This window comes from Theropithecus gelada, chromosome 18 (assembly GCF_003255815.1).
Source record: "Theropithecus gelada isolate Dixy chromosome 18, Tgel_1.0, whole genome shotgun sequence".
Lineage (NCBI taxonomy): Eukaryota > Metazoa > Chordata > Mammalia > Primates > Cercopithecidae > Theropithecus > Theropithecus gelada.
The window spans coordinates 63,016,322-63,041,666 of record NC_037686.1 but is presented as its reverse complement, the minus strand read 5'-3'; the positions used below and the strand labels follow the sequence as shown (position 1 = coordinate 63,041,666).

At 36.8% G+C, this 25,345-nt stretch overlaps 1 protein-coding gene across 2 annotated transcripts in view; it reads left to right on the top strand.

The window, feature by feature from the left end:
- RTTN (rotatin) overlaps positions 1-25,345 on the top strand; it is a 195,791-nt gene that overhangs the window by 46,953 nt on the left and 123,493 nt on the right. Inside the window, exons 15-23 of one of the 2 annotated variants that reach the window (XM_025365662.1) lie at positions 7,423-7,548; positions 8,065-8,181; positions 9,114-9,250; positions 12,340-12,511; positions 15,735-15,834; positions 17,931-18,019; positions 18,399-18,516; positions 22,783-22,879; positions 23,520-23,588. In XM_025365662.1, coding sequence (XP_025221447.1) covers positions 7,423-7,548; positions 8,065-8,181; positions 9,114-9,250; positions 12,340-12,511; positions 15,735-15,834; positions 17,931-18,019; positions 18,399-18,516; positions 22,783-22,879; positions 23,520-23,588 — 1,025 coding nt within the window. The remainder of the gene's footprint in view (positions 1-7,422; positions 7,549-8,064; positions 8,182-9,113; positions 9,251-12,339; positions 12,512-15,734; positions 15,835-17,930; positions 18,020-18,398; positions 18,517-22,782; positions 22,880-23,519; positions 23,589-25,345) is intronic. The other variant, XM_025365663.1, reaches the window with a different exon arrangement.

Genomic DNA, 25,345 nt, shown 5'->3' with positions numbered 1-25,345 from the left:
TTTTATTGCACTGTGGCCCGAGAGTGTGGTTGGTATGATTTCCGTTTTCTTGAATTTGTTGAGAATTGCTTTACAGCTGAGTGTGTGGTTGATCTTAGAGTATGTGCTGTGTGCAGATGAGAAGAATGTGTTTTGCTTTTGTTGGGTGGAGTACTCTGTAGAGTCTCCTAGGTCCATTTGGTCGGGTGTTGCGTTTAGGTCCAAACTATCTTTGTTAGTTTTCTGCCTCAGTGATTTGTCTAACACTGTCAGTGGGGTGTTGACGTCTCCCACTATTATTTTGTGGTTGTCTAAAACTCTGTAGGTCTCTAAGAACATGTTTTATGTCTGGGTGCTCCAATGTTAGGTGCATATATATTTAGGATAGTTAAACTTTCTTGTTGAATCGAACCCTTTATCATTATGTGATGCCCTTCTTTATCCTTTTTGATCATTGTTGGTTTAAAGTCTGTTTTGTCTGAAATAAGAACAGCAACCCCTGCTCTTTTTTGTTTTCTGTTTGCTTGATAGATCTTTATCTCCATTCTATTACTTTGAGCCTGTGGGTGTCATTGCATGTGAGATGGGTCTCTTGACAGCGTATGGTTGGGTCTTGGTTCTTTATCCAGCTTGCCACTCTGTGCTTTTTAAGTGGGGTATTTAGCCCGTTTACATTCAAGGTCAGTATTGATACGTGAGGATTTGATTCCGTCGCCGTGTTGCTGGCTGGTTGTTACGTAGACTTGATTGTATTGTTGCATCATAGTGTCAGTGGGAGATGTATTTTAGTGTGTTTTTGTGGAGGCGGATAATGGTCTTTTGCTTCCTTTCTTAGCACTCCATTGAGTAAGTCAGGTCTCATGGTAATGAATTCCCTTAGCGTTTGCTTCTCTGAAAAGAATTTTGTTTTTCCTTTGCTTGTGAAGCTTAGCTTGGCTGGATACGAAATACTTGGTTTGAATTTCTTTAAGCATGCCGATTATAGGTCCTCAGTCTCTTCTGGCTTGTAAGGTTTCTGCCGAAAGGTCCGCTGTTAGCCTGATGGAGTTCTTTTTATATGTGACCTGCCCTTTCTTTCTAGATGCCTTTTAAGATTTCTTCTTTCCTGATGACCTTGGAGAATCTAATGACTATGCATCTTGCGGGTGGTCATCTTGAATAGTATCTCACTGGGGTTCTCTGAGTTTCCTGAATTTGCTTATTGACCTGCCTAGTGAGGTTGGAGACATTTTTGTGGAAAATATCCACAAATATGCTTTCCAAGTGGCTTGCTCTCTCTCTTTCTCTTTCTGGAATGCTGATGGGTGGTAGGTTCGGTTTGTTTACACAATCCCCTATTTCTTGGAGTTTTTTTTTTTTTAATTTTAAAATTCTTTTTTATTTCTGTCTGCCTATGATGATTCTTTGAGCTCTGAGATTTTTTCCTCAGTTATGTTATTAATGCTTCCAATTGCATTATGAAATTCCTGTCGTGCATTTTTTGTTTCCAGAAGTTCAGTTTTGTTCTTACTTAAAATGTTCGTCTCAGATCTGATCATGGATCAAACCACCATTTTACTGGTTTCCTTGGGTGGGGCTTCAGCCTTCTGCTGTATCTTGTCGAGCTTCCTTGCCTTCCAGCTTCTCAATTCTGTCATTTTAGCCATTTCAGTTTGGTTAGGAACGATTGTTGGGGAGCTAGTGCGGTTATATAGAAGTAAGAAGACATTCTGGGTTTTAGGATTGCCAGAATTCTTACACTATTTTTTTCTCATCTGTGTGGGCTGATGTTCCTTTAATCTTTGAAGTTGCTGTACTTTGGATGGGGTCTTTTGCTTTTATATTATTTGATGCCGTTGAGGGGTTTCCTGTGGAATAAGTCGGGATTAGTCAATTGGCTTGGTTTCTGTGTGCTTTCAGGGCCAGAGCTCAGCTCAGCACCCCTGGGCTGTGTGCTCTAACCCTGGGGGTGCACCGAACAGGCCAGTGGCTTTGATTTCTGGTCCTTTGAGGTCAGACACCTGCTGCACTGGAAGAGCTAAGATGTTCCCAGTCTGCTGGCAACAACTTTCCAATGGTAACTGCCCAAAAAAGTGCTCGGGGTGGGGGGCGTGGGGCGGTGCTTTGGGAAAAAGTGCGCTTGTGGTGGGGTGACCATGGCGAGTGGCACCGGCAGGGGAGGCTGCAGGCAAGTGTGCACCAGCAGGGGATGGCTGTGGGTGGCTGTGTGCCTGCAAAAGCGCTCTGACAGGAAGGCAGAGGCTGTTGGCAAAAGACCTATGGTGGTGGCTGTTGGCAAGCATTTCGGCAGGGCAGCTGAGGCTGTGTTGCAAGCTAGTAAGACAGACTAGCTTTTGAGAGGCCAGCAGACAGGGTGGCATTCAGATCAGGTCAGTCCAATCTTGTGGGAAAGATAGCTCTGCTCTTTCTACTTCTGGCAGCCAACTAAGGCTAAAACCACCTAGAGGAGTATGTCAGGCTTTGGGTGATGGGCACCTATGGCCTTGCCTCAGTGCAGCCATTACTGCGCCAGACCCTCTGGGCTCTGCAGACTGGGGTTCTGTCTCTGGCAACTCTTTGGGCAGTTCTCCCTTGCAACTCAAAGGTCTGTGCAGGTCATGGGGTCTCCCATAGCTAGGATCCTAGAGGATCGCTGCAAGAGTGGGCTGCTCCATGCCTGTTGCACTCACCGTTTCCCTAAGAGCTGCTCGAGGCCAGGAACGAGTCCTCTGGTTTCTTCTTTTGTGTTGTTGTGAATTTTAAACATATTTACTTGATAATATTGTTTAGATTATTGTATTAGAATTCTCCCACGTGTTAGGGCTATTGAATCTTCCTTATGTTGTTTATTTTAGCAGATACTGTTAGTTTTGATTTTCAGGTCTTCTTTGGCAGGGTGGCTTTTTCTTGTGATCTCGTATTCTCTAGATTGTGGTTATACGTTTGTTTCTGCATTGCCTTTAGAGATTTGACAGTTAATGGTGACATAGCTTGGAAGGGTAATGAAGGTGTATTTTCATTTGTATATGCTGAAATAATAAAAAGAATCAGAGGAGGAAAGATTGAAGATAGTGGGTAGCAAGTAGCTAATTAAAGGAAGCTAGTGCCTCTGAGAGTTGAAGGCGGTGGGACCTTGAACATGATGGCTAATTGGGGTTAGGTGGGCTTAGATATTACAGGAAGTTGCAGGAGCCTCCTTCTATTGAGTCTGTTTTCTTTGAGATTGAAAGTGAGATGTTCATTGTGTGAAATGGCTAATATGGGTAGATACTTGGTAATATCAAATAGTAGCATTTTGGGGCTGCATACAGAACTTAGTTGATTGTGTCTGTAATCTTAGCAGGGAGACTATTCTACTTTGCATGCTTATCTTTGGCTAGCTGGCGTGGTTTTTGGGAACGTGAACATTGGGATCGATCAAGGGTTGGGATATTTCCTTGCTATTGTGAAGAAGGGAACGCCTGTGGTGCAAGTGAGCTGAGTAGTTGAAATGACAGACTGTAGAACCAAAGGCCATAAAGACTACAGGGAAGAAAGTAGAAGGGTTTATGGACTGGAGGTCAAAGAAGGACTATCTTTCAAGTTGAGTAAGAAGATTAGAAACCTACGTTTATGATTTTAGTGGTAGAACAAGTGAAAAGAGAAGTGTTCCTAAGTTATAGGGCAGGTGAGTATCATTGAGATAAATAGGTCAAGAAACTAAGATACCTGTATTTGGGATAGTTATTATACCCTGAAATTTAAAATGGTGGAATACGATTTGATGTCTTTCTTGAGGCAGATTTTAAGTAATTATTGGAAATAAAAATTTGGCAGATAGGAAAAGATTTGGTGTAAATTGAATTATTGATGTATATGATCATTTTGGTATATAATGAATTTCAAGTAGGAATTATCTGGATGTTAATTTTTTAGAGGAGTTCTAAAAAATTAACATCCAGATAATGTTTCCTGTCATAGAATGATAGGAAAAAAGGAATGTCAGAAATAAATATGTATGTGTCAGTCCCAAATTTGTTTTTTAAAAAATACACTGAATTTGTTAGTAATGTAGAAAATTCTAAATTTTAATATACTACAGTTTTTATAACCAAGTCTCATGCATTTTGTTGCAAAAATTTAAACTGAGAATATTTTTTGTTAGAACTCACTTTATTATCCTAGTTGTAAAAGGGGAGAAAATAGAATGTGAACTTTCATTTAATGTTTTATTTTCTTGTTAACTATTTGGAAATTTATATTAGTTGACAGTGTTCTTGCAAAATATAATTGTGATTTTTCTTTTTCACAAAAAATAGTCATCTGTATAGTGTAATTTCAAAAAATTGATTTTTTAAAAATCAATTTGTGGTTTTAAAAAATTGATACGTATTTATTATCAGGGAGTTATAGTAATCCAAGTCAAAAGCTCCAAATGATGAGATTTCTTGTAGTTAGCCCCTGTGTCATAAAGATATAGTATCTTGGTTTGGATATAAGGATTTGGAAAGGCATTTCACTTTAATTGGCTATGTCTGTCATGTGGTATTATTCCAGTGTCTTCTGGTAAATCTCCAAGGCTTTGCTGCAGCTTTACCTAACCTAAATGTAGGAGCATGCTAGTAATTTGTAGGTTACTTTTCCTGAAGAGGCAAGTTAGCTTTTTATTGTAAGACTTAACTTTGAGGATGGTACGGTGAGGAGTTAAAATAACTTTTAAATTTAGGGATGATTAAATGACCACCACTTCCATGTTACCTACATCTGATATTCATTTAGCAATATTTACTGGACACTTTATGCTAGACTGTAGTGATATAAAGTACAGAAAAGAGCCTTATCAGAGAGCTTACCTTCCGATAGGGGAGAGAGAGAGAAGTATGTAATAATTTAAAAATATTCTTTAAATACATAAAAAGTATATATGTACATGTGTGTGTATATATGTATATATAGTTTTCTTTATAACACTGTATATATGGAATATGTATATATATAGTTTTCTTGACAACACTGCATATACATTCTATGTATATAGTGTTTTAAAGAAAATAGTGTTGTAAATAAAATGAAAGGATAAAAGAATAGAGAATGACTAGTAATGTGGACTAAATTTATGTAGGCTGGCTAGGGAGGGAGGGAGAATTTCCAGCTAGAGGAAACAACAGGTGAAAAGCCTCCGCTTTTCAGGTGATAATGTACTTTGCGTGGTTCACGAACACAGAGAAGAGCGGTATAATGAGATAACAGAAAAATGGTACCAGATTGGGTCTGAAAAGTAGGCAGGGTGTCAAACATTATAAAGCTGTGAATTGTATTCTAAGTACAGTGAGATGCAACTTGATCTGTTGATCTTTCTGAAAAGATCACTCTCGCATTGTGGGGAGTGGATTGTAGGTGGTCAGGATGGAAGCAAGAAGACCAGTTCCACTGTAGTAGCCCTGATGAGGTGTGGTGGTGTAGTGGAGATGAAGAGAAGGAAATGAATTTAGGATGTATTGTGGACATGGAGCTAATTGGTCTTGCTGATAATGGGAGTAGGAGATAGAGAGTGATCAAGGATGAATTTTAAGGTTTTGGATTTAGCAGTTGGATTGATGTCCCAAATATGGGATTGTGGATTGGGTAGAATTCTGTTTTGAACCTAAGTTTGACATGCCTTTTTATATTAAATGCAGGTGTTAAGTAGACTGTTAAATATAATAATGCTAATGCTAATAATTTCAATAACAATGATAGCAGCTAACATTTATGGAGCATTTGCTCTATGTATCAAGTACTTTTATAAGTATATTATCTCACTGAATCCTCCTAACAGCTCTGTGAGCTAGGTACTACCTCTTTCTGAAAATGGAGATACTTTGAATTTGTCCAAGGTCGTTCAACTAAAAGTGGTAAAACTGGGCTTTGAACCCTGATAGGCTCACTCCAAAGCCCACATTCTTAAGCATTGCACCACACTACCTTTGGCATGTGGAGCCCAGATTAGGTATAAAATTTTCAGTCATCCAGCGTAGAGACGATATTAAAGCCACAAGCCTTGATAGGATCAACTACTGAGAGACTAGGGAAGAGAAGGCCGTCTAGGATCTAACCAGTTAGAAGTTGGGAACAGAGGGAGCCAGGAGTGGAGACAGAGGTGAGAAGGAAGAGTCAGATGAGAACAGAGATGAACACGTTGGATTTGGCATCACTGAGGTCATTGGTGTCCTCAACAAGAAGCTCCTGTGGAATGATAGGAACCTAAGTCCTGCTGATGTGCATTGAAGAGGACCTGACAAATGAGGAAGTACTGACTGAGGACAGCGAACTCTTGTAAGGACTTGTGGTGGGAAGGAGAGCTGAAAAATGAATTGTTATCAAGAGGGGGAAGCCAGGGCCAGAGACACATTACAATGTGTCATACGGTGATTTGAATGATCATGTGAAGAAAAATAAAGGCGCTGGAGAAAAATAAGACAATTTTAGGGAGTAAATCTTGATTTCAGAAGGGGATAGTCACAGTTTAGATGGTAGGTAAGTATCTTAAGGAAGTAACTGACAGCTGTTGCTAAACTTTAGGGCTGAGGCTTTAGATCTTTGAAAAGCTTGTGATACGAAGTCGCTGTCTGTGGCATGAAGTTAATAGTTGAAAGAAAAAAAATGTATGCAGATGCGTATATGAGTGTATGTATGTAACTTTTTGGCCTTTGAATTGTTGGTAATAGGAAGTAGAAATTTGCAGAATGAATAAAAGTAGTATTCATGTAACTCGTTATTGTATATTTACCTTCTATATTGTATTTAAATTCTATTAATATTTCAAGTAGCTTTTTTTCCCCTCTCACCTTAAATAGCTGCTAACAAAATATTATTCTCCATCACATATTGAGAAAAAAATTTCTGATAGTTACTCTAAGTGATGCTTCCAAGTAATTGTATTTTAGGTACATAGCTGTATTGATGATAACTTTATATAATCATATATATATCACATATACAGAATACAAATATATAGTATATAAATTATATATAAAATGTATATTATCTATAAAATGTATAAAATATATATTCTATATATAGAATATAAATATATATAGTATATAAAGTATGTCTCTCATAACTTGAAGTCCCTGAAGTCCTTTCATGTTGAATTTTTCTTTCCCAACCTTTGTAAGTAAAATGCAAATACCTTAGGATAAGTTTCTTATTGTGTTTATGTCCTTGGTGTCTATCATGAAGAATAACTTTAAGAGATTATAGTTGTCTCAGCCATTTGTTTACTTCATTTATCATGATTATGCTTGTTGGCAGAAGGTAACATAATATGTATCTCATACAAACTAAGAAACTGTTAGGAGAATCTTTTTCATTCTCTATTGTTAAAAAAAAGTTTCAATGAAGTAAAAACGAAAATAGAAATTGGATTGTAAACAGAAGAAAGATGGATCTTTTGGAAAAATCAGTGTTGCTAATTTAAAAATACTTTTTAATATTATTTTACAGGAATGTTTAGGTGTCCATAATGTCACTAAATCTGTGTCTTCACTTTGCAATGGAATTCATTTTCTACTTCATCCAAAAGTTCTGTATGAAATCTCTGTATTTGGTATGCAAGACCCCAAAAGTGAGGTATGACGTTAAAAATAAGTGAAAATACTCCTGTAATTTAGATACTCAGCTAAATCAAGGTGATATGCTAATACAGTTTAGATAGCATGGTGAGAAACTGAAAAGAAACCTGTCTTTGGTACATTGGTTCACTCGAAGTGTTATTTAAATAAAAATAAGTGTTACATAAAATGTGGCAATAAAAATACAGGACACACATGATTTCAAAAAATTCAGATCAGTTTACTTACATTTTTCATCTAAGATGTAGAGAACCATGCAGTACAGGTAGTAAGCAGATTATTTCAGTTAGGGAAATTTTTACTCAAGGGACAAATGTACATTAAGGTAAGAAAGTAGAAATCATTAAGGAAGAAAAACAGAACAGAATGTAAGATGATGCTATGGAAATATGAACTTTTGAAAGAGATGTTAATTATAGCATCTTTCCAGATGTTATAAAATGTTACAGGTGTGTCAGGTGACCTAGTGGGACATCTCATTTGACTGGTTTGTCGCGTCTGTGTTGTTGAGCAGGTGAACACTGCTGCCAAGGCCATTCTGTTATACCTGCTTCAGGGACGATTGATGATGACAGCCCTGACCTGGAACAAGTTTATTGAGTCTCTGTGTCCTGTCATTCCAATACTACAGGTATTCTGTGAAATTCACTTTTTATGATACCATTTATCTTTGGCTGGGTGTCATTGATTTAAACTCATGCAAACAGCAAAACTGTCATGTTGTGAGAGAAATGAAGAGAAGCTGTGAAGGCGCTGGGGATAAGTGAACAGCAAGTGGGTGGCTGTCTTGTTTCTGGCAGAAAGTTAAACAAGGATAGCCAATTTGTCTGTATATATTTTATATATCTGGGTGGGAGGTTAAAAAGTGAGGTGCATTCACAGCATTGACTGTGAAAAATAGAACTCAACCTTATATAAAGGCCTTTAGGCAGAGCTAACAGTGCTTTTTAAGCAGACCTTACATAACAACTAACTTGCCTCATGAATTCTATCCATGCATATATATGATTAGATTGATACCTTAATTAACATGCTCCTGGAAACAGCTTTTTTTTTTTTTTAAAGCAATCCTTCTGGACGTTAAAGGAGTCAGGTTTCTGTCTCTTTTGGATGAAAAGGTGGAGTTCAGAGGTGCCATCGTAAGCACAGTCCTCTTTTAGAAGAGAGAGCCTGGACCTTGTGCCTTGAGACTCACAGGGTCCTATTCCATGCGTGTAGCCTTTAGAGCACTCCATCTTCTTAGGGTGGGGATGGGCTGAGGATCTGCGAGGTGCTTCACTGAGGAGAGGTGCTGCTGTTAGAATCTTAGAAAATAGAAAGATCAGCAAGTGTCAAGAAGGTTGGCATGTTTTCCTGAAGTTCTCCTGTATGTATGTGTATTTTCTTTTAAATACCGTTTTATTTAGGCTCCTTAGCTCATAGAGGTTATTTTAAAAAATAACTATTCAACTGAATCGACAGACCTTTATGAGTTGCTGATAGGACAATACAATTCTTATTTTCAAGTTGAAAAGTTATGTATATAATTAGACAATAACTTCTCTTTAAAAACAAATATATTAGGGCTATGCCGACACAGAAGATCCTTTGGGTAACTGCATTCTCCTTCTAAGCAAAGCAAGTTCTGACACAGAAGAGATTCTTCCGTGTACTACCCGATTAAAGTCCATGCTGCGACTTTTGCTAGTGAAAAAGCCATCGTGAGTACAACATAATCTTGTGAACATCAAAGATTAATGGAAACATGCTAAGAAAGTATAGTAACTATGTATAATTTGAAACAAAACTAAATAATTTTTAAGGAGGGTGGTACTCCATTACTAGAGGAAACTAATGCATGAAACTAAGCAGATACAAGGTCTTTTTTGTACTTGCTGACTTTCTTCCATTTTACAGCCAAGTTATTCCTTGCCAGATCAGCCTATGTTATAGGACTGCTACTAAGTGCTGCTCAGTAGTGCCCTAGGCAAGTTGGAGAGCCATGGAGATAAATAGATGGTAAAAATTATAGTGCTTTCCCATCTTCTCTTTAGAAATTGTTAGTCTCCCAGAGTGATCCTTTTGTAAAAATCTGTTCTGAATATTAAGTTTTTTGTAAGTGTCTCATATACCAGAGTTATGTAGATATTTTAATCCCATGTAGCTGTGTTCTTACTTGGGAAACTGAAAATGAATCCTTTCTTTGACCGCCATTAATGTAAGCATTGTTTCAGTTAATGAAAAGAAGGAGAATGATACTGTTTTTTTTTTCCTTCTCTGTCATTGCAACATGAATCTTTTCTATTATTATTTTTAGGTAACAGTGGTTAGATTTTCCCTTACTGAAAAAAGAAAAAAATGCTTAGAGTCGAGATGGATAAGCAGGGCTAAAGAGGAATAGTTGGTTGAAAAGGCTAGGAAGAATGGACAGACATTCTTCTGACAATGGATAATTTGTGTTTCCCAAAGCTTACATCAGGAAAATACAGCAGCTTATTTATAGAGAGATCATTGGACTGAAAAATAAGGAAGTAGGTGGAAGTTAACTAAACCATTAAGAGAATAGAAGAAGGAAAATTATAGAGTCTTTAAAATATCTCTGCAGTATAGAGAGTAGTGTTATGGGTGATACAGGAAGAAGTAGGGCAGAGGGAGTTAATGTGCTTGTGTTCTCAGGGGTTGTCTTCTACACGTGCAGAAAGGCTCTTCCCTGTTAATTAACGTGCTAGTGTGGTACTCTTGACTTGAACAAACCCCCAATTTGGAGAATTAACACAATGGGGTCATATCTTGTTTGCTTTTCAAGGAGCTCAAGGTCCTCAGGTTAATAAAGACATTCTAAGGTAGGACATCCCCAGGAGTGTAGTGCAAGGCAAGGCCAGATCTTTCTTTGGGTAAGATAATTCTCTATTATACAGAACTTAAAACAATTCAAATGACATATTTGTTTTCCTTATTGTATTAATTCTGCCCCATCCTACCAACCCATCCATAAACTCCATGAAGACAGGAACCCTGTCCACTGGCTAATCTTGTATTCTTAGAACTTCATAGAGTACCTTATACATAAATACACAGTCATGCGTTGCTTAATGACATGGATGCATCCCGAGAAATGCTTTGTTAGGTGATTTTGTCCTTGTGTGAACATCATAGAACGTACCGTACACAAAACTAAGTAATAATAACTTACTACATACATACCTAAGCTATATCACATAGCCTATTGCTTCTAGGCTGCAAACCTGTACAGCATGTTACTGTACTGAACACCGTAGGCAGTTGTAACACAGTGGCATTTGTGTATCTAAACATAGAAAATGTTTAGAAAAATATAGTAATGTAATCCTATGAGACCACTGTTGTATATGTGATCCACTATTGACTGTAACATTGTTATGCAGGGCATGACTGTACTCAAAAGTATTAAAGAATTATATACATATATAGGAATAACTGAATTCTGGCATCCTGTGCGAAACCTAAAAAGATGCTAAATGTATATACCAGAGAACAAGATGCACAAATACATGCTTTACATACCTCATCTCTAGCCACATTTACTAGGGGTGATACCTGTCTCTCAACTGACAACCCCAGATGTGAATATAGATATCATTGACTTAGAATGTAAGGAACAAAGGAAAACTATTAGGTAGGTGTTTAGCCTTTCTAAGCTCTCTTGAGGTAACTCAGGAAATGGAGAGGGAGAAAGTTTGCCTGACTTATTAGTCCTCTGGAGATGATATCAGTTAACAGTATTGCAGTAAATATCTACTTTGTGTTAGATTCAGGAAGTATTTATTGGGTGTCTTACTATGTATCTATGAGCTGTGGAAAGGTAGCAGCACACCACGCAGACATGGGCCCTGCCCTTTCAGCATTTAGCGTGTAACTGGGAATATAGCTCTTATTAGCAATTATTCTTTATTATTAGTTGTCATAAAGTGAGATAAAAGTTATGATGCAGGGGCTCAGGGTGGCAGGCCTACATCCAGAAGGCAGCCTGCTCTCGTCTGGAGTAGGAGGGCCACTCTAATGATGCGTGTTTTAATCGTTGTCTTATAGGTAGTTCTTAAAACCTGGCAACTTGTATTATTGCTTAAAATTTGTCCAGTTTCTAGGTAGTTCAAGAACCTGTCAGAGGAGTGACGGATACATGGTTGTCTCAATATCTGCCGCCTCAGTGACCTTTGTCCACTCGGTGGTTTTTCTGTTTCTCTATTTCATTGTTCAGTGGCATACAGTATTTAAACTTTTCTTGAAAAGTCTCCCACTTCGCCACTCAGCTGAACTTATTCCTGATCCCTTCCAGATAAGGAAAAGGTGTTTGTATTTTCATTTTTGACAGGAATCTGTTTGACCCCGATGTAAGAAGATTTTGATACATTGTAGTGTTATCACACTTCCGTTATGAGCGTCATTACTCTCCTGAGGGTTCATCTTAACGTTTGGACTCTGGTCGGCAGTCTGTGATACTTTTTATGGTTGAGAATAGATCACTAGATTTGAAGACAGGAGTTATAGATTTAATTCCCAGATGTACTTATTGAAGTTTACTCAATAAGTGAGTCTGTCTCATTTGTAGTTATTGATTATTTTTTGTTTCTGATGTTTATTTTATAACTTGAATAAATCATTATAGTTATATATGCAAGATTTTTTAGAAGTAAGTTATTACTAGTAATGGCAGTATAATTGTGACTACTTATTATACTTTGTTGATATATAATTACTTGTAATTACAAGCCCTTTTACGATAGACATTTGTGTATCACGAAAGTTCGACTTCAGTACTTTGTGTTCTTAGGGTCCGCTCACAAGCGTTAAAGCTTTTAGCGTTCCATCTTACCAGTGAAGAAGGGGCTGACACAAAGCGTCCTCTGATAGACGCCAGAGTTCTCTCCAGAGTTACGAATTTATTCATTGTGAAGAAACCTATCGAACTCAAACTGGATGACAGAAGAGAACTGGTTATTAAGGTGACTATAAATTTTGAGTTTCTTACTGGGTGGTAATTTGGTACATTTTTATATCTTGTATTTTATGTGACATTCTTCAGTTTGTGTATGTCCTGGGGAGGGAGAGAAGTGTGGGGATTCAGGGCTGATTGGAAATTGTGTTCTGGCTGTATCTGGCTTCTGGATATGTTGATTCATTGCAGTGGTCCCAACCTTTTTGGCAGTAGGGACCAGTTTCACAGGACAGTCTTTCCATGGATCGGGGCAGGAGTGTTGTTTTGGGATGATTCAAATGCGTTATATTTATTGTGTACTTTATTTCTATTATTGTTACATTGTAATATACAATGAAATAATTGTATAGCTCACCATAATGTAGAATCAGTGGGAGCTCTGAACTTGTTTTCCTGCAACTAGACAGTCCCATGTGGGGGTGATGGGAGACAGTGACAGGTCATCAGACGTTAGTTAGATTCTCGTAAGGAGCAGACAACCGAGATCCCTCACACACCTAGTTCACAATACGGTTTGCACTCCTATGAGAATCGAATGCCGCCACTGATCTGACAGGAGGTGGAGCTCAGGTGGGAAGGGGAACGATGGGCAGAGGCTGTAAATACATTTCCCTGTCTTTAGCTAGGACTGTACCTATAGCATGCTGGACTGATGCAGAATTCTATAAAGAAAGCTGTCCACTAGTCCACTGTTTTCATAGATTCATTCCTGTGTTTTGTACTTTCTCATTTCACTTCAAGTTTGCAATCTGTCTGTTTTATTTTAGACTAACTCGCCAAGTCCTGTAGTAGTATGGTAGAGCCACTTGTAATACAGTAGGTTTGTTTGTTTGTTTGCTTTTTAATGGAGAAACACATTATGTTCCTCTAAACTGAATGTTCAGGGCTGTATGACAGTGCTGGCGGGAGGATTGGAGAGTCTTCCACTGGCCACATACCAGGTCTAATTGGGACTTCCCTGAGTACCAAGCCATTGGTAGTCACTCCTGTGTCCTGATGTGTGGAGAAAGGCGGGGAGGGGCCTTTCTAACACGTCTTCTGTGAATCCATGTTAGGACTGGAAGATAGCAGTGAGTGGGAGAAAGGAGCTTCATCTTTGTTACTTTCTTGTCCCTTTTTCCTGATGCTGGTTTTGCCACCTCAGACTCTGTTCTAGCATGAAGTGACAGTAAGGGACTTGTCTGGGGTAGCTTTGAAGGGGTGCTGGACAGCAAATCCCAGAGTGCTGTTCGCTCTGGGGTCTTCTAAGGGAAAGAATGGAGAGGTCCATGGGAATACCAGCTAGTGGCTTCTGGGAGCAACAGAGAAATCTTGAGTCACAGGTCTGGGTTGCTTTTCTCAGGTTAGCCTGGTACTACCTATAAAGATGTTAGGGAACATGGATGTTTTCTGTTACCTTTATAAGGTTGCTAATGGATTATTGGGTTATGAGTAACTTCCTAGCAAAAATGTATGTTAAGAAGAGAGGGGCTGGGCACAGTGGCTCATGCCTGTAATCCCAGCACCATGGGAGGCTGAGATGGGTGGACCACTTGAGCCCAGCCTAGGTGATATGGTGAAACCCTGTCTCTACTAAAAATACAAAAAAATTAGCTGGGTTTGGTGGTCCATGCCTGTAGTCCCAGCAACTTGGGAGGCTGAGGTAGGAGAATCACTTGAGCCCAGGAAGTCGAGGCTGCAGTTAGCTGAGATTGCACCACTTCACTCCAGCCTGGGTGACCAGAGTGAGACCCTGTCTCCAAAAAAAAAAGAAAACTTGTTTAACACGATGACTCTTTATTTTAGATCTTAGGTTCCTTCCTGACCTACTGCATCATTGTTGCAAATTTTATTTATTTATGTATTTATTTTAAACTTTTATTTCAGGTTCGGGGTACATGTGCAGTTTTGTTATATAGGTAAACTCGTGTCATGGGGTTTGTTGTACAGATTATTTCATCACCCTGGTACTAAGCCTAGTACCCAATAGTTATTTTTCAGATCCTCTCCCACCTCCTACCCGCCATCCTTAGGTAGGCCCCAGTCTCCGTTGTTCCCCTCTTTGTGTCCTTGTGTTTTCATTATTTAGTTCCCGCATATAAATGAGAACATGCAGTATTTGGTTTTATGTTCTTGTGTTTTTTTTGCTAAGGATAGTGGCCTCCGGCTTCATCCATGTTCCCTCAAAAGACATGATCTCCTTCTTTTTTAAGGTTGCATAGTACTCTATGGTATATATGTACCACATTTTCTTTACCCAATCTGCCATTGATGGGCATGTAGGTTGATTCTGTGTGTTTGCTATTGTGAATAGTGCTGCAGTGAACATACACATGCATGCGTCTTTATGGTAGAATGATTTGTATTTCTTTGGGTATCCAACATCCATAAGGAACTTAAACAAATTTACAAGAAAAAAGCAAACAATTCCATTAAAAAGTGGATAAAGGACAGAACAGACATTTTTCAGAAGAAGACATACCTGTGGCCAAAAGGCATATGGAAAAGAGCTCAATATCACTGATCATTAGAGAAATGCAAGTCAAAGCTGCTATGATGGACCATCTCACACCAGTCAGAATGGCTATTTTTTTTTTTTTTTTTTGTGAGACGGAGTTTCGCTCTTGTTGCCCAGGCTGGAGTGCAGTGGTGCGATCTTGGATCACTGCCACCTCCACCTCCTGGGTTCAAACGATTCTCCTGTCTCAGCCTCCCGAGTAGCTGGGATTACAGGTGTGTACCACCATGCCCAGCTAATTTTTGTATTTTTAGTAGAGACGGAGTTTCACCGTGTTGGCCTTTTGTATTTTTAGTGGAGATGGGGTTTCACCATGTTAGCCAAGCTTGTCTCGAACTCCTGACCTCAGATGATCTGCCCAGCTCAGCTTCCCAGAGTGCTGGGATTGTAGACATGAGTCATCGCGCCCGGCCAGAATGGCTATTATTAAAAGTAAAAAATTAGCAGATACTGGTGAGGTTATGGAGAAAAGGGAATACTTACACACTGTTGATGAGAGTGTAAATTAGTTCAACCATTGTGAAAAGCAGTGTGGCAATTCCTCGAAGATCTGAATACAGAACTACTTACTCAACCCAGCATTGTGTGAATTTACATGTAAATACATTGGTTATTTAAATAAGTTGATTTTTTGAGCTTTTGTTCATAGGGCACAAACTGTAAAATCTTATTGGAGAATTGGAAGCAGAAAAATGTAATTTTGGGTTTTTTTTTTTTTTTTTTTGGTTTGTAGTCGGAGACTGTTGAAAAGGTGTATGAAATCTTCACCTCAGATGATGTTGATCTTGTTTTGAGAAAGTCAGCTGCCGAACAGTTAGCTGTGATTATGCAAGGTAATGCATCCTAAGGAAAATGATTGCTGTACTGCTGATAATAGAATTTTAGATTGCTGTGTGGTACTGGCAGGAGTTGGCAACTATGGTTTATGGGCCAGACCCAGCCTGTGGCCTTTTTTTTTTTTTGACAGCCCTCAAGAATGGTTTTTGCATCTTTAGAGTTGTTAACAAAACCAAACCAAAACCAAAGAATGTGCAAGAGACCATATGTGTCTGTCTAACAAAACCTAACAACATGCTTACTACCTGGTTCTTTATAGAAAAAGTTTGCTAACCCCTTATTATTTGACCTGTAAAATGCCATTCGATAGAATTATCTTCTTTCTAAAATATTAGTATATTTCCAATAGTGAAGTGCATGTTCCTTCCTCAGTTTACTGAGTGCATGCGTCGTATTTTTGATTTGTACCATCTTGCTTAGGGAATTTAATTAAATAATACTTTTGTGGTAGGTAAAATAAAAATAATACACTGTAGCTATGCCTTTTCTTTAAAGGTTTTTTTTTATTTTTTAAATTATACTTTCAGTTCTAGGGTACATGTGCACAATGTACAGGTTTGATACATTGGTATACATGTGCCATGTTGGTTTGCTGCACTCATCAACTCATCATTTACATTAGGTTTTTCTCCTAATGCTATCCTTCCCCCAGCCCCCATCCCCGAGACAGGCCCGGGAGTGTGATGTTCCCTGCCCTGTGTCCAAGTGATTTCATTGTTCAATTCCCACCTATGAGTGAGAACATGTGGTGTTTGGTTTTCTGTCTTCGTGATAGTTTGCGGAGAATGATGGTTTCCAGCTTCATCCATGTGCCTGCAAAGGACATGAACTCATCCTTTTTTATGACTACATAGTATTCCATAGTGTATAAACGTTTATTTTTAAAAACAACTAGTGTAATACACTGTTAGCTTTGTTTGTAGTGTTGTTATTCCATAGGTTTTTCTTCTTTGGGTTAGTTTTGAATTTTTCCCCATATGTGATGTATGTACTTTAATATTTATGAGAAATGAAAACTTTGAGTTTACATAAGAAGATGCTTATGGTTAGCACTTCTTGTCTTGACATTAGTGGAAACTGGGATGAGAGAGTAATTTGAAAAAACATATTCCACGTATTTGTAGTTTTAACAACAATAACACAGACTACAGAAAATAAGACTAGAAAATGAGGAAAGCCCTGGTTAAAAAAAAAAAAAAAAGAAAGACTCATTAAAGAGAATTCCTTCAATATTGTTAACATTTCAAAAGTATGCCTTATAATTTTGGTATGCACTATATTGGGGGGCAAGTAACAGCTAAAGATCATTATAGTGATAGCTACCCCTTCAATATCCGTGTGTGTGTGTGTGTGTGTGTGTGTGTTTTTCCTAATGAGAATATAGGAGAAAATTTGTCTGCAAGTTGTTAAATACTTGTAACGAATATATAAGCAATTATAGTTTTGGTTTCTGGTAACATTTGTGTGTGTGGATGTGCATATCTATACATAAATTTTTTTCATGTGTATACAAAAACTTTTTTATTACAAACATGATATGTGAATATATGCTTATTAAAAAGAAGCTCATGTTCTCCAGAAATATGTAGTGTATTATAATCTTGTTCCTTTTATACTTGCTATTAATAGTTTGAAGTTAGAGATTTTTTATTGATAGAAAAATGTTCATGTTGTAAGTCATATTTTACACATGAGCTTGTGGAGAATTATAAACATTTGAAGGTGATAAATTTGGAAGAGTCAATGAAATAATATAAAGAAGAAAATTTGCCATGTATAAATATAAGCATTCATTTATGCACTCAGAAGTCTCGTAGTTTTCAGAGTCTGAACTAGTTCCATAATTCTTTTTTTATAGTTTTGTTTTTTATGTTACAGAAGTAAGATATGCTTTTTACTTAAACGTTTTCAAATTGGACAAGTGTATATAAAGTAAAAAGTTAAAAGTTTTGTACTCCAATGTTAACCCCAGGTCTAAGTGTTTTTAATAGTTTGGAGGTTGTGTGGATATCAGTTCTGAGTATTTCAAAATATGTTTTTTAAACTACAAAAAAAATTCTTTAACTTTTAGTAACTTTTTTTTTATCTACAGATATTAAAATGCATGCTGTGGTGAAAAAGTTATGCTTAATTGACAAAATAATTGAGTATTTAAATGAATGTGTGAGTCAAGATGGCAAGGTAAGGCTAATGTGCATCTAGACATTGTTTTACAGGCTGTTTTTATTAATCAGATCTGAAATTGAACTGAGCAGAGTTTGGATGAGTACTTGGATTTTAAATCCTAAGTAACACCTCCTATCTCATTCATTTTTTTAAATTCTAAAAGTGGAGTCTCTATAAAGGAAAACTAATTTTAAAATTTGCATAAGATGGGCAAGCAGAAGTATATACAAAACTTACTTTCAGTGGAAAGTAATTCCTAGTATTTCTTTACGTTTCAGTTTCAGGTAATTTGATGAAAAAGCATAAAATTTAGAGTAAGATAATATTATGGTATGTTTGATCTCACCTGATAATTGGTGAAAATAAAATAGCTGTGTTTTTCCTCCTGGCCCAGGTTGTAGAATGTTTGGTACAACCATGCCTCACACTCTTGAGGAAGGTTTTATGTGGCGATCCAGTCATGCGTGTTTCCCTCTCACAACAGCCTTCTCTTTTGACCCTGTTATTCAGAGGTAAATAAAAGAAAATCTGCTAATAATTAGATTGTTCTTAAGTTTTAAGTGTTTCTTCTTTAATTGTAAGTCACATTTACTTTTTATTTTACTCTTAGAACATCAGCATTTATTACTGAACACACTACTAAAAACTAATCACAGTGGAAAATGTTTAATATTTCTGTGGAAATTGCTTTATAATCCTGTTACTGAGTGGAGCCTAGAGCTGAGAAAGGGTGAAACCTCTGATTGTTCTTTGTACCTTGATGTAGATGTCATCTGGTGCTCAGACAGTAAACTATTACCTATAAACTGAGAAAGTTGCAGTTGCTGTTATTACTATCTTTTTTCCAATATCTCTTTCGTCTTTCTTGTTTTGCTTGTACCTTTGGATCTTGGTACATTTTGTCTGATTATTTCATTTGACAGATGTTAAGAGTATAGACTCAACCTGTGTGGGCAGAAACTAGACCATCCTAAATGACTCTGAGCCTAAATTTATTACATTCTACAAAGTGTGGTTTTAAAAACCCATTTTAATTTGATTCTAATTTAGTAAGGTGTTAGATGAACACATTTCGTGTTGTTTTGTCCTGCCTGTCTTCTTTGTTTTTTTTTCCTCAATGGAGACTTTGGTAACATTTTGTACTATTTTCTTTCTTAGAGATTTAGGCCACTGCTTTTTAATATTCTACAGGAGTCATGTAGGCTGAGCATCTGAATGTGCTTCATCTTGTCTGTTATCAGGCATATAGGAGATAAGCGAGATTTATGTTCAAAATATGTTATTGCAATATAGTCCTTTTATTTTAGCATTTTTTCCTCCTGTTGACTTCTGCTTGCCAAGTAAGATGCAGTTTATTGAAGTAGCAGCAGTAAAACCAGGTAAAGCTCTAAACGGATTCAGTGTGTTTAGGCTCATAACATTTTGAGTAGACTATAACGTTTTTATAGGATTGTTGTATAGACTGATCATCTGAAAGAGCAGCAGTTATAGATTTTTAGTTTTCTTTAATCCTGTTAATAATTGTCTTATTAACTTCATTCATTTGAATGTAGTTCCTAGTTTACCTTTTCATTTATAATTTTCATTTAAATTATTCAAGCATGGAGCTTATTATGAACACCTACTGGATTCAAAAGCATGTTCCAAGGCAATATAATCTATACCCTTTTCAGTATTTCAGTTTTTCTATTTCATTGCTGTTTGTGGAAATTACTTTCAATGAGTCTGAGAATGAATATAGTATCCCCCATTAATGGATTTAGTTTCAGGAAAAATTTTACTTATTTATTTATTTATTGAGACAGAGTTTCACTCTTGTTGCCCAGGCTGGAGCGTAGTGGCACGATCTTGGCTCACTGCAACCTCTGCCTCCCGGGTTCAAGCATTTCTCCTGCCTCAGCCTCCCGAGTAGCTGGGATTACAGGTGCTTGCCACCATACCTGGGTAATTTTTGAATTTTTAGTAGAGGCTAGGTTTCTCCATGTTGGCCAGGCTGGTCTCAAACTCTTGACCTCATGTGATCCACCTACCTTTGCCTCCCAAAGTGCTGGAGTTACAGGCATGAGCCACCATGCCTGGCCGAAAAATGGATTTTTAACCTGCTGCTTAACCAAGAAAACCCATTTCTCAGCAAACGTTTATGAAGTACATGCTTTGTGCTAGGTGCAGTGCTAGGCCCTTGGGTTATATTGCTGAGCATGGTAAATGACCCTCTTGGCGCTTACAGTAGAGTTGGAGATGTTGACAAGTAAATATGCAGTACACCACAATAATACTTAGAGTTGGGGATTCCTGGTGCCAGAGGACGTGCTGGCCAGATTGGTTGGTGATAAGTATCAGAGATTGTTTCTAGGGAATGTGGCATCTAAGATGGAATTTCAGAAATGAGTAGGAGTTCAAGTAGGCAAGACTGACTTCTAGATAGAGGGAGCCATGGTTATGTGTATGAGAGACTGATGTGTTTGAGATGGAGCTGGCTGGATTTGGGGAATGTGGAGTGAAGGGGAAATGATGGAATGAGACAGGGAGGGCAGTTCGTGCAGGGCCTGGGAGGTCTTATTAAACAGCAGTGAGGAGCCGTTTAAGGTGGTTAAACAGGGGAGTGTGTTTTAGGAAGATTATTTCTGTAGCATGGATAGTGGATCAAAGGAGTAGAATAAATAACTTCTCAGATAACACTGCTTTGATTATAAACTTTATGTTATGACAGAATTCTATACTGTGTTTCAGGGTTAGAAATTAACTTAGAAATCATTTACTATACCATCTCAGTGTGAGGTCTAGAGAGATTTAGCAGCTTGGCCAAGGTTATAACCAAAAAATGGTTATTGGGTTATTTACTTTGCTACTGAGAGAGAATCTAAACTTCCTTACCTTTGTTTTTGTTTTAAATAATCACAGACCTATACATACTCTGTAAAAATTCAGGCAATATAGAACTATACAAATTCTAAAAGTTTACATTTTCTTCTCTTTCTCAATTTCCCCAAAAAAGACTGTTCTAGTTATGATTAGGAATGTATTATTCCGAATGATTTTTTCTACACACACATGTAGTTTTCATTCTATATATTACAGTATTGTGTTGCTTCCTTTTTTCAACTGGAAATGTAACTTGAATGTCCTTCCATGTTATTTTATGTGAGTATACATTCTTTAAAAAACCCTAAGAACAACTGCATTGGTGTTTCAGAATTTCAGTTTGCTGTGTTACTGGGTATTTGTTTTAGATTTTTCACCATGACAGTAATCATGTTGTGTGATCATCTTTGTGCATTCTGTGTTGCAATTCCTACGTCAAAGAGATTTTATAAGTTAATGGTTAAGTTCCTTTCCAAATCACTCTCACCAAAGGTGTTTAAAAATGCTTATTTTCATTACAACTTTGCTAACACTGAATATGTCTCATTAAAAGTTTTTAATCTTACAGGTAAAAATATATAATTGTTTTATTTTCTTAGTTTTAGTGAAGTTATCTTTTCATATATTTTATATTCAAATTTCATAATCTATGGATTACCTATTTTTGTGTTGTATTTAATTTCCTTTTAGTGACTTGTAGGGTGTTTTAATTATAAGATAGACACAATCCTTATGCTTGATTTTACGTGATTAATATTTTCTTTCAACTTTTCTGTCCTTTAAATTTATTATTTTTAACCTTAAACTTAAATATTTTATGGAAATATATAGAGCTTTTCTGTTATGGCAGTTGGGCAATTTTTCATCATGCTCTTCAAGTAGGACTTTCTCTAGTTTCAGATTGAAAACACTTTTCCTGTGTTTCAAGTGTTGTTTAAAAAAATTAAATTTTAAATCAGGCAAAGACATTGCTGTAATTTCTTATTTATTTGGAAATATTATGGTTCATTCTCTTTATCACTGATGTGAAATGTCTATTTTATTATAAGTTAATTTTTACATGTTCTCTGTTTCTTTACTTTTTTTTCCTATTTTTAATCATGTCAATTACATAAGGATGATTTTCTTTTCAAAAATATCTTCTTTCAAAACTTATTTCTTATTGCTGCTTCCCTGAATTTGCTAACTGTGTATTATGTTGTTATTCCTGTGAGATAACATCATCCTTCTTTGTTTAGAATTTCATAGGTTTCAAGCATTGAGAAATTGTAGCATTGGGATCATTATAGAAGTGGGAACTTATACTTAATGATAAAGAATCGGACCAGGGCACTTAGCTAAGTAGTAAGTAGTAGAGCTAGTGTTAAGTCTATCCGTTCAGAGCACTTCCCTTTTCCATCATCTTGTCATAATTAACAGGAACCAAAACAACGACACAGCCCAAGGATAACATATTAAAGTCAAATCCAAGTTCTATGATCACATGTTTGTAGTAAAGGGCAAAAGTTGTAAATTAAGATCTCTCGGTGAGGAAACTTTAGCTAAAATTACATGACTCGGCATAACCTTTTAGAGGCTGTATCAGTTCATTTCTCTACCTAAAACTAGACAGTGTCTAGTGAGTGTATCTACAAGTGTCACTCCTGGATTGGTAGCGTCTGCGTCCTCTGAGAACATATTAGAAATTCATATTCACAGGCTCCACCCTAAACCTATCCAATCAGAAACTGTTTTTACAAGCCCTCCAGGTGATTCTTGTACATCCACAGGTTTGAGATGAAAGCCTGTGTTTTAGTGTCACCTTATCTGGGTTAATGTTGCATTTCTTTTCTCTTCAAATTAAGATATTTTAAATTCGAAGTTTGTTCTTTCTAGACATACAAATATTTCATAAAGTTGTGCTTCTTTTTATTTAGTTTCCTTAATATTTCATGAAGATTGTACTGTCGTGACTGAAGTTGGAGCACTATTTTGTCTTCTATTATTTGATGAAGTATCAAGAATGGATATGTGGTGAGATAAAATAATTTATAAGTTTTTTACTCTTAACTGTTTGTCTCAGGTATCTGATGCAATCTTACAGCAATGCGTGGAAATTTCTGGTTTATGAAGCTTATGCTGTCCATGCTACACCCATATGTGGTATGAATTTTGATTTGAATAAACAGTATTCAAAAGCCTATTGGCTCAGAAAGTCTATCTCAAATTTTATTTTTAAACATTACTAAGTGTGAAATTTAAAATTACTGCAGTAATTTTTGTCTTTAATGCATTTTTAGTACGTACCTTCAACTATATGTTTTTTTCTTAGTATTTCATTATTTTTTAAAAAACTCGGAAGATGTTTAGGACAATAGTATATGATTAGTACTGATCTTGAGCAGGATCCGTGGGCGGAGACACACAAAGTCCACCTGCCATTACCACCAATGCACTGAATCATTTGTTATGTGGAATTTTTTTTTAAAACATGATTTACTCTTCATAAGCACATCTAGGAAGTAGCAAACATGTTGTTACTGTACTAAATGATAGACTCAATTGCAGCGCTTGCTTTCATTTGCAGTCAGTGAAGTGAGGTAAGTTGTATTTGTTAGACAAAACTTGGTCTACTCAGTTGCTTCTTTGTTTTTGTTTTTCTTTTACGAAACAGGTCTGTTAATCCTTCCAATAAACCTTCTTTGCCGTCAGTCTTCAGTTTGCCTGTTTCAGTTTTTAGAAGGTAAAGGATTTATTTCTCTGATTTTCTTGAAGGATGAAATGTTACAGAAAGGGAAATCAAAATCTACAATTTCTCACAATTTTCATTTAGCATTTAAATCCCATAACTTGGGCTTTCATGGTTCCTTCATGATGGTGCTTTGAAGATTTCAGTAAGTATATCTCCCTACCACCAATTTTTTATTTTGGTATCGTTCAAATTTACAGGAAAGTTGAAAGAACTATACAGTGCATACCTGTATGTCGTTCAGCCTAGAGTCATCAATTATTTACATATGAGTCTCTTTGCTTTCTCTCTCCTAATATGTATTTTTATTTATATTTAGTTCTCCCTCACCCTCCAATTGGGAATAAGTTTCAGACATAAATTCACTCCCTTCCTATATATTCCAGCATGCACATCCTTAGGTTAAGGACATTATTCTATATAACTGCTACAATATGATCACATCTAACAAGATTACAAATAATTCTATAACATGATGTGGTTTCTCCAGTTATCTCCAAGTATCTTTTGTATATATTTTTTCATAATGCAATAACAAGTTAAGGTCCTACATTGTGCTTGGTTTTCATGTCTCCTTAGACTTTTTAAAAAAGTAAATTGTTTTTATTGACATATGTCGTACATAAAGCATACAAGTCATAAGGGTACAGCCCTTGAATTTTTCCAAGTAAACGTACTTATTTATGTCACACAGAAATCTGACATAGAATATTACTAACAGACCAGAACCCCTTTTTGTGCTCTCTCATTACCTTCTACCACCCCAAAATGTAATCCTATTTTAATTTCTATTGCCAAACATTATTTTTGCTGGTTTTTGAACTTTATAAATAGAGTGCATTATTATGTTGGCTTTTTGCTCAACTTGGAGAGATTTGTCCATATTGTTGCATGAAGCAGTAGTTGGTTCATTTTCACTGCTATGTGGTATTCTGTCTAAGAATATACAACACTTTTATTTACCATTCTATTTGTAGATGTTTGATTTGTTTTCTGTTTTGGACTATTATGAATAAATGACTGCTAAGAACATTCTTGAACATGTGTCATTGTTGGAATATAGGATATTTATGTTTAGCTTTAGTAGATGCTATCAAACAGTATTACAAAGCGGTTGTGCTGATTTACATTCCCACCAGCAGTGGAAAAGTACTAGGTGCCCCACATCCTCACCAGCCTTTGGTATTTGCATTACCAGTCTTAATTGTGTGTAGATTTGGCTAAATAATAAAACTCACATGACTGCAGTAGTCGTGCTTAGAATGAGATCGCATTTGTGGGTGCTGGGAGCTGTCTTGGCTTAGAAGCCTTGTGTCCCAAATAGAAAATACATTCTCTAGTGAGCGTGCTGTAGGCATAGTTTCCAGGTTGCTTGTAAGAGCCACAGCACTCAAGATTGCTCAGAGCTGTGCCGTCCCATCATGCGTTTGTAGTTTATTCCTAGATGTCTCAGTCCAGATGTGGGGAGTCATTTTCATCATAAGCAAAGCAGCTTAGTAAATTCTTGACATTCCATATCTATCTGATTTTACTGGGTAAAGGGAGAGAGTTAGCTCAAGATCACGTTTGTCCATAAAGAGGAGAAAGGGTTTTATTTTTCCTTTACTCACAGTAATGTTGTCATTTAAAAAAGTGTTGCCCATCTGATGGATGTATAGTGGTATCTCAAAGTGGTCCTGATGTATTATTCTCTGCTTTTTATTATTTTCTTCCTTCGATGTTCTTCAGACTTAATTTACTGTTCATTTTCT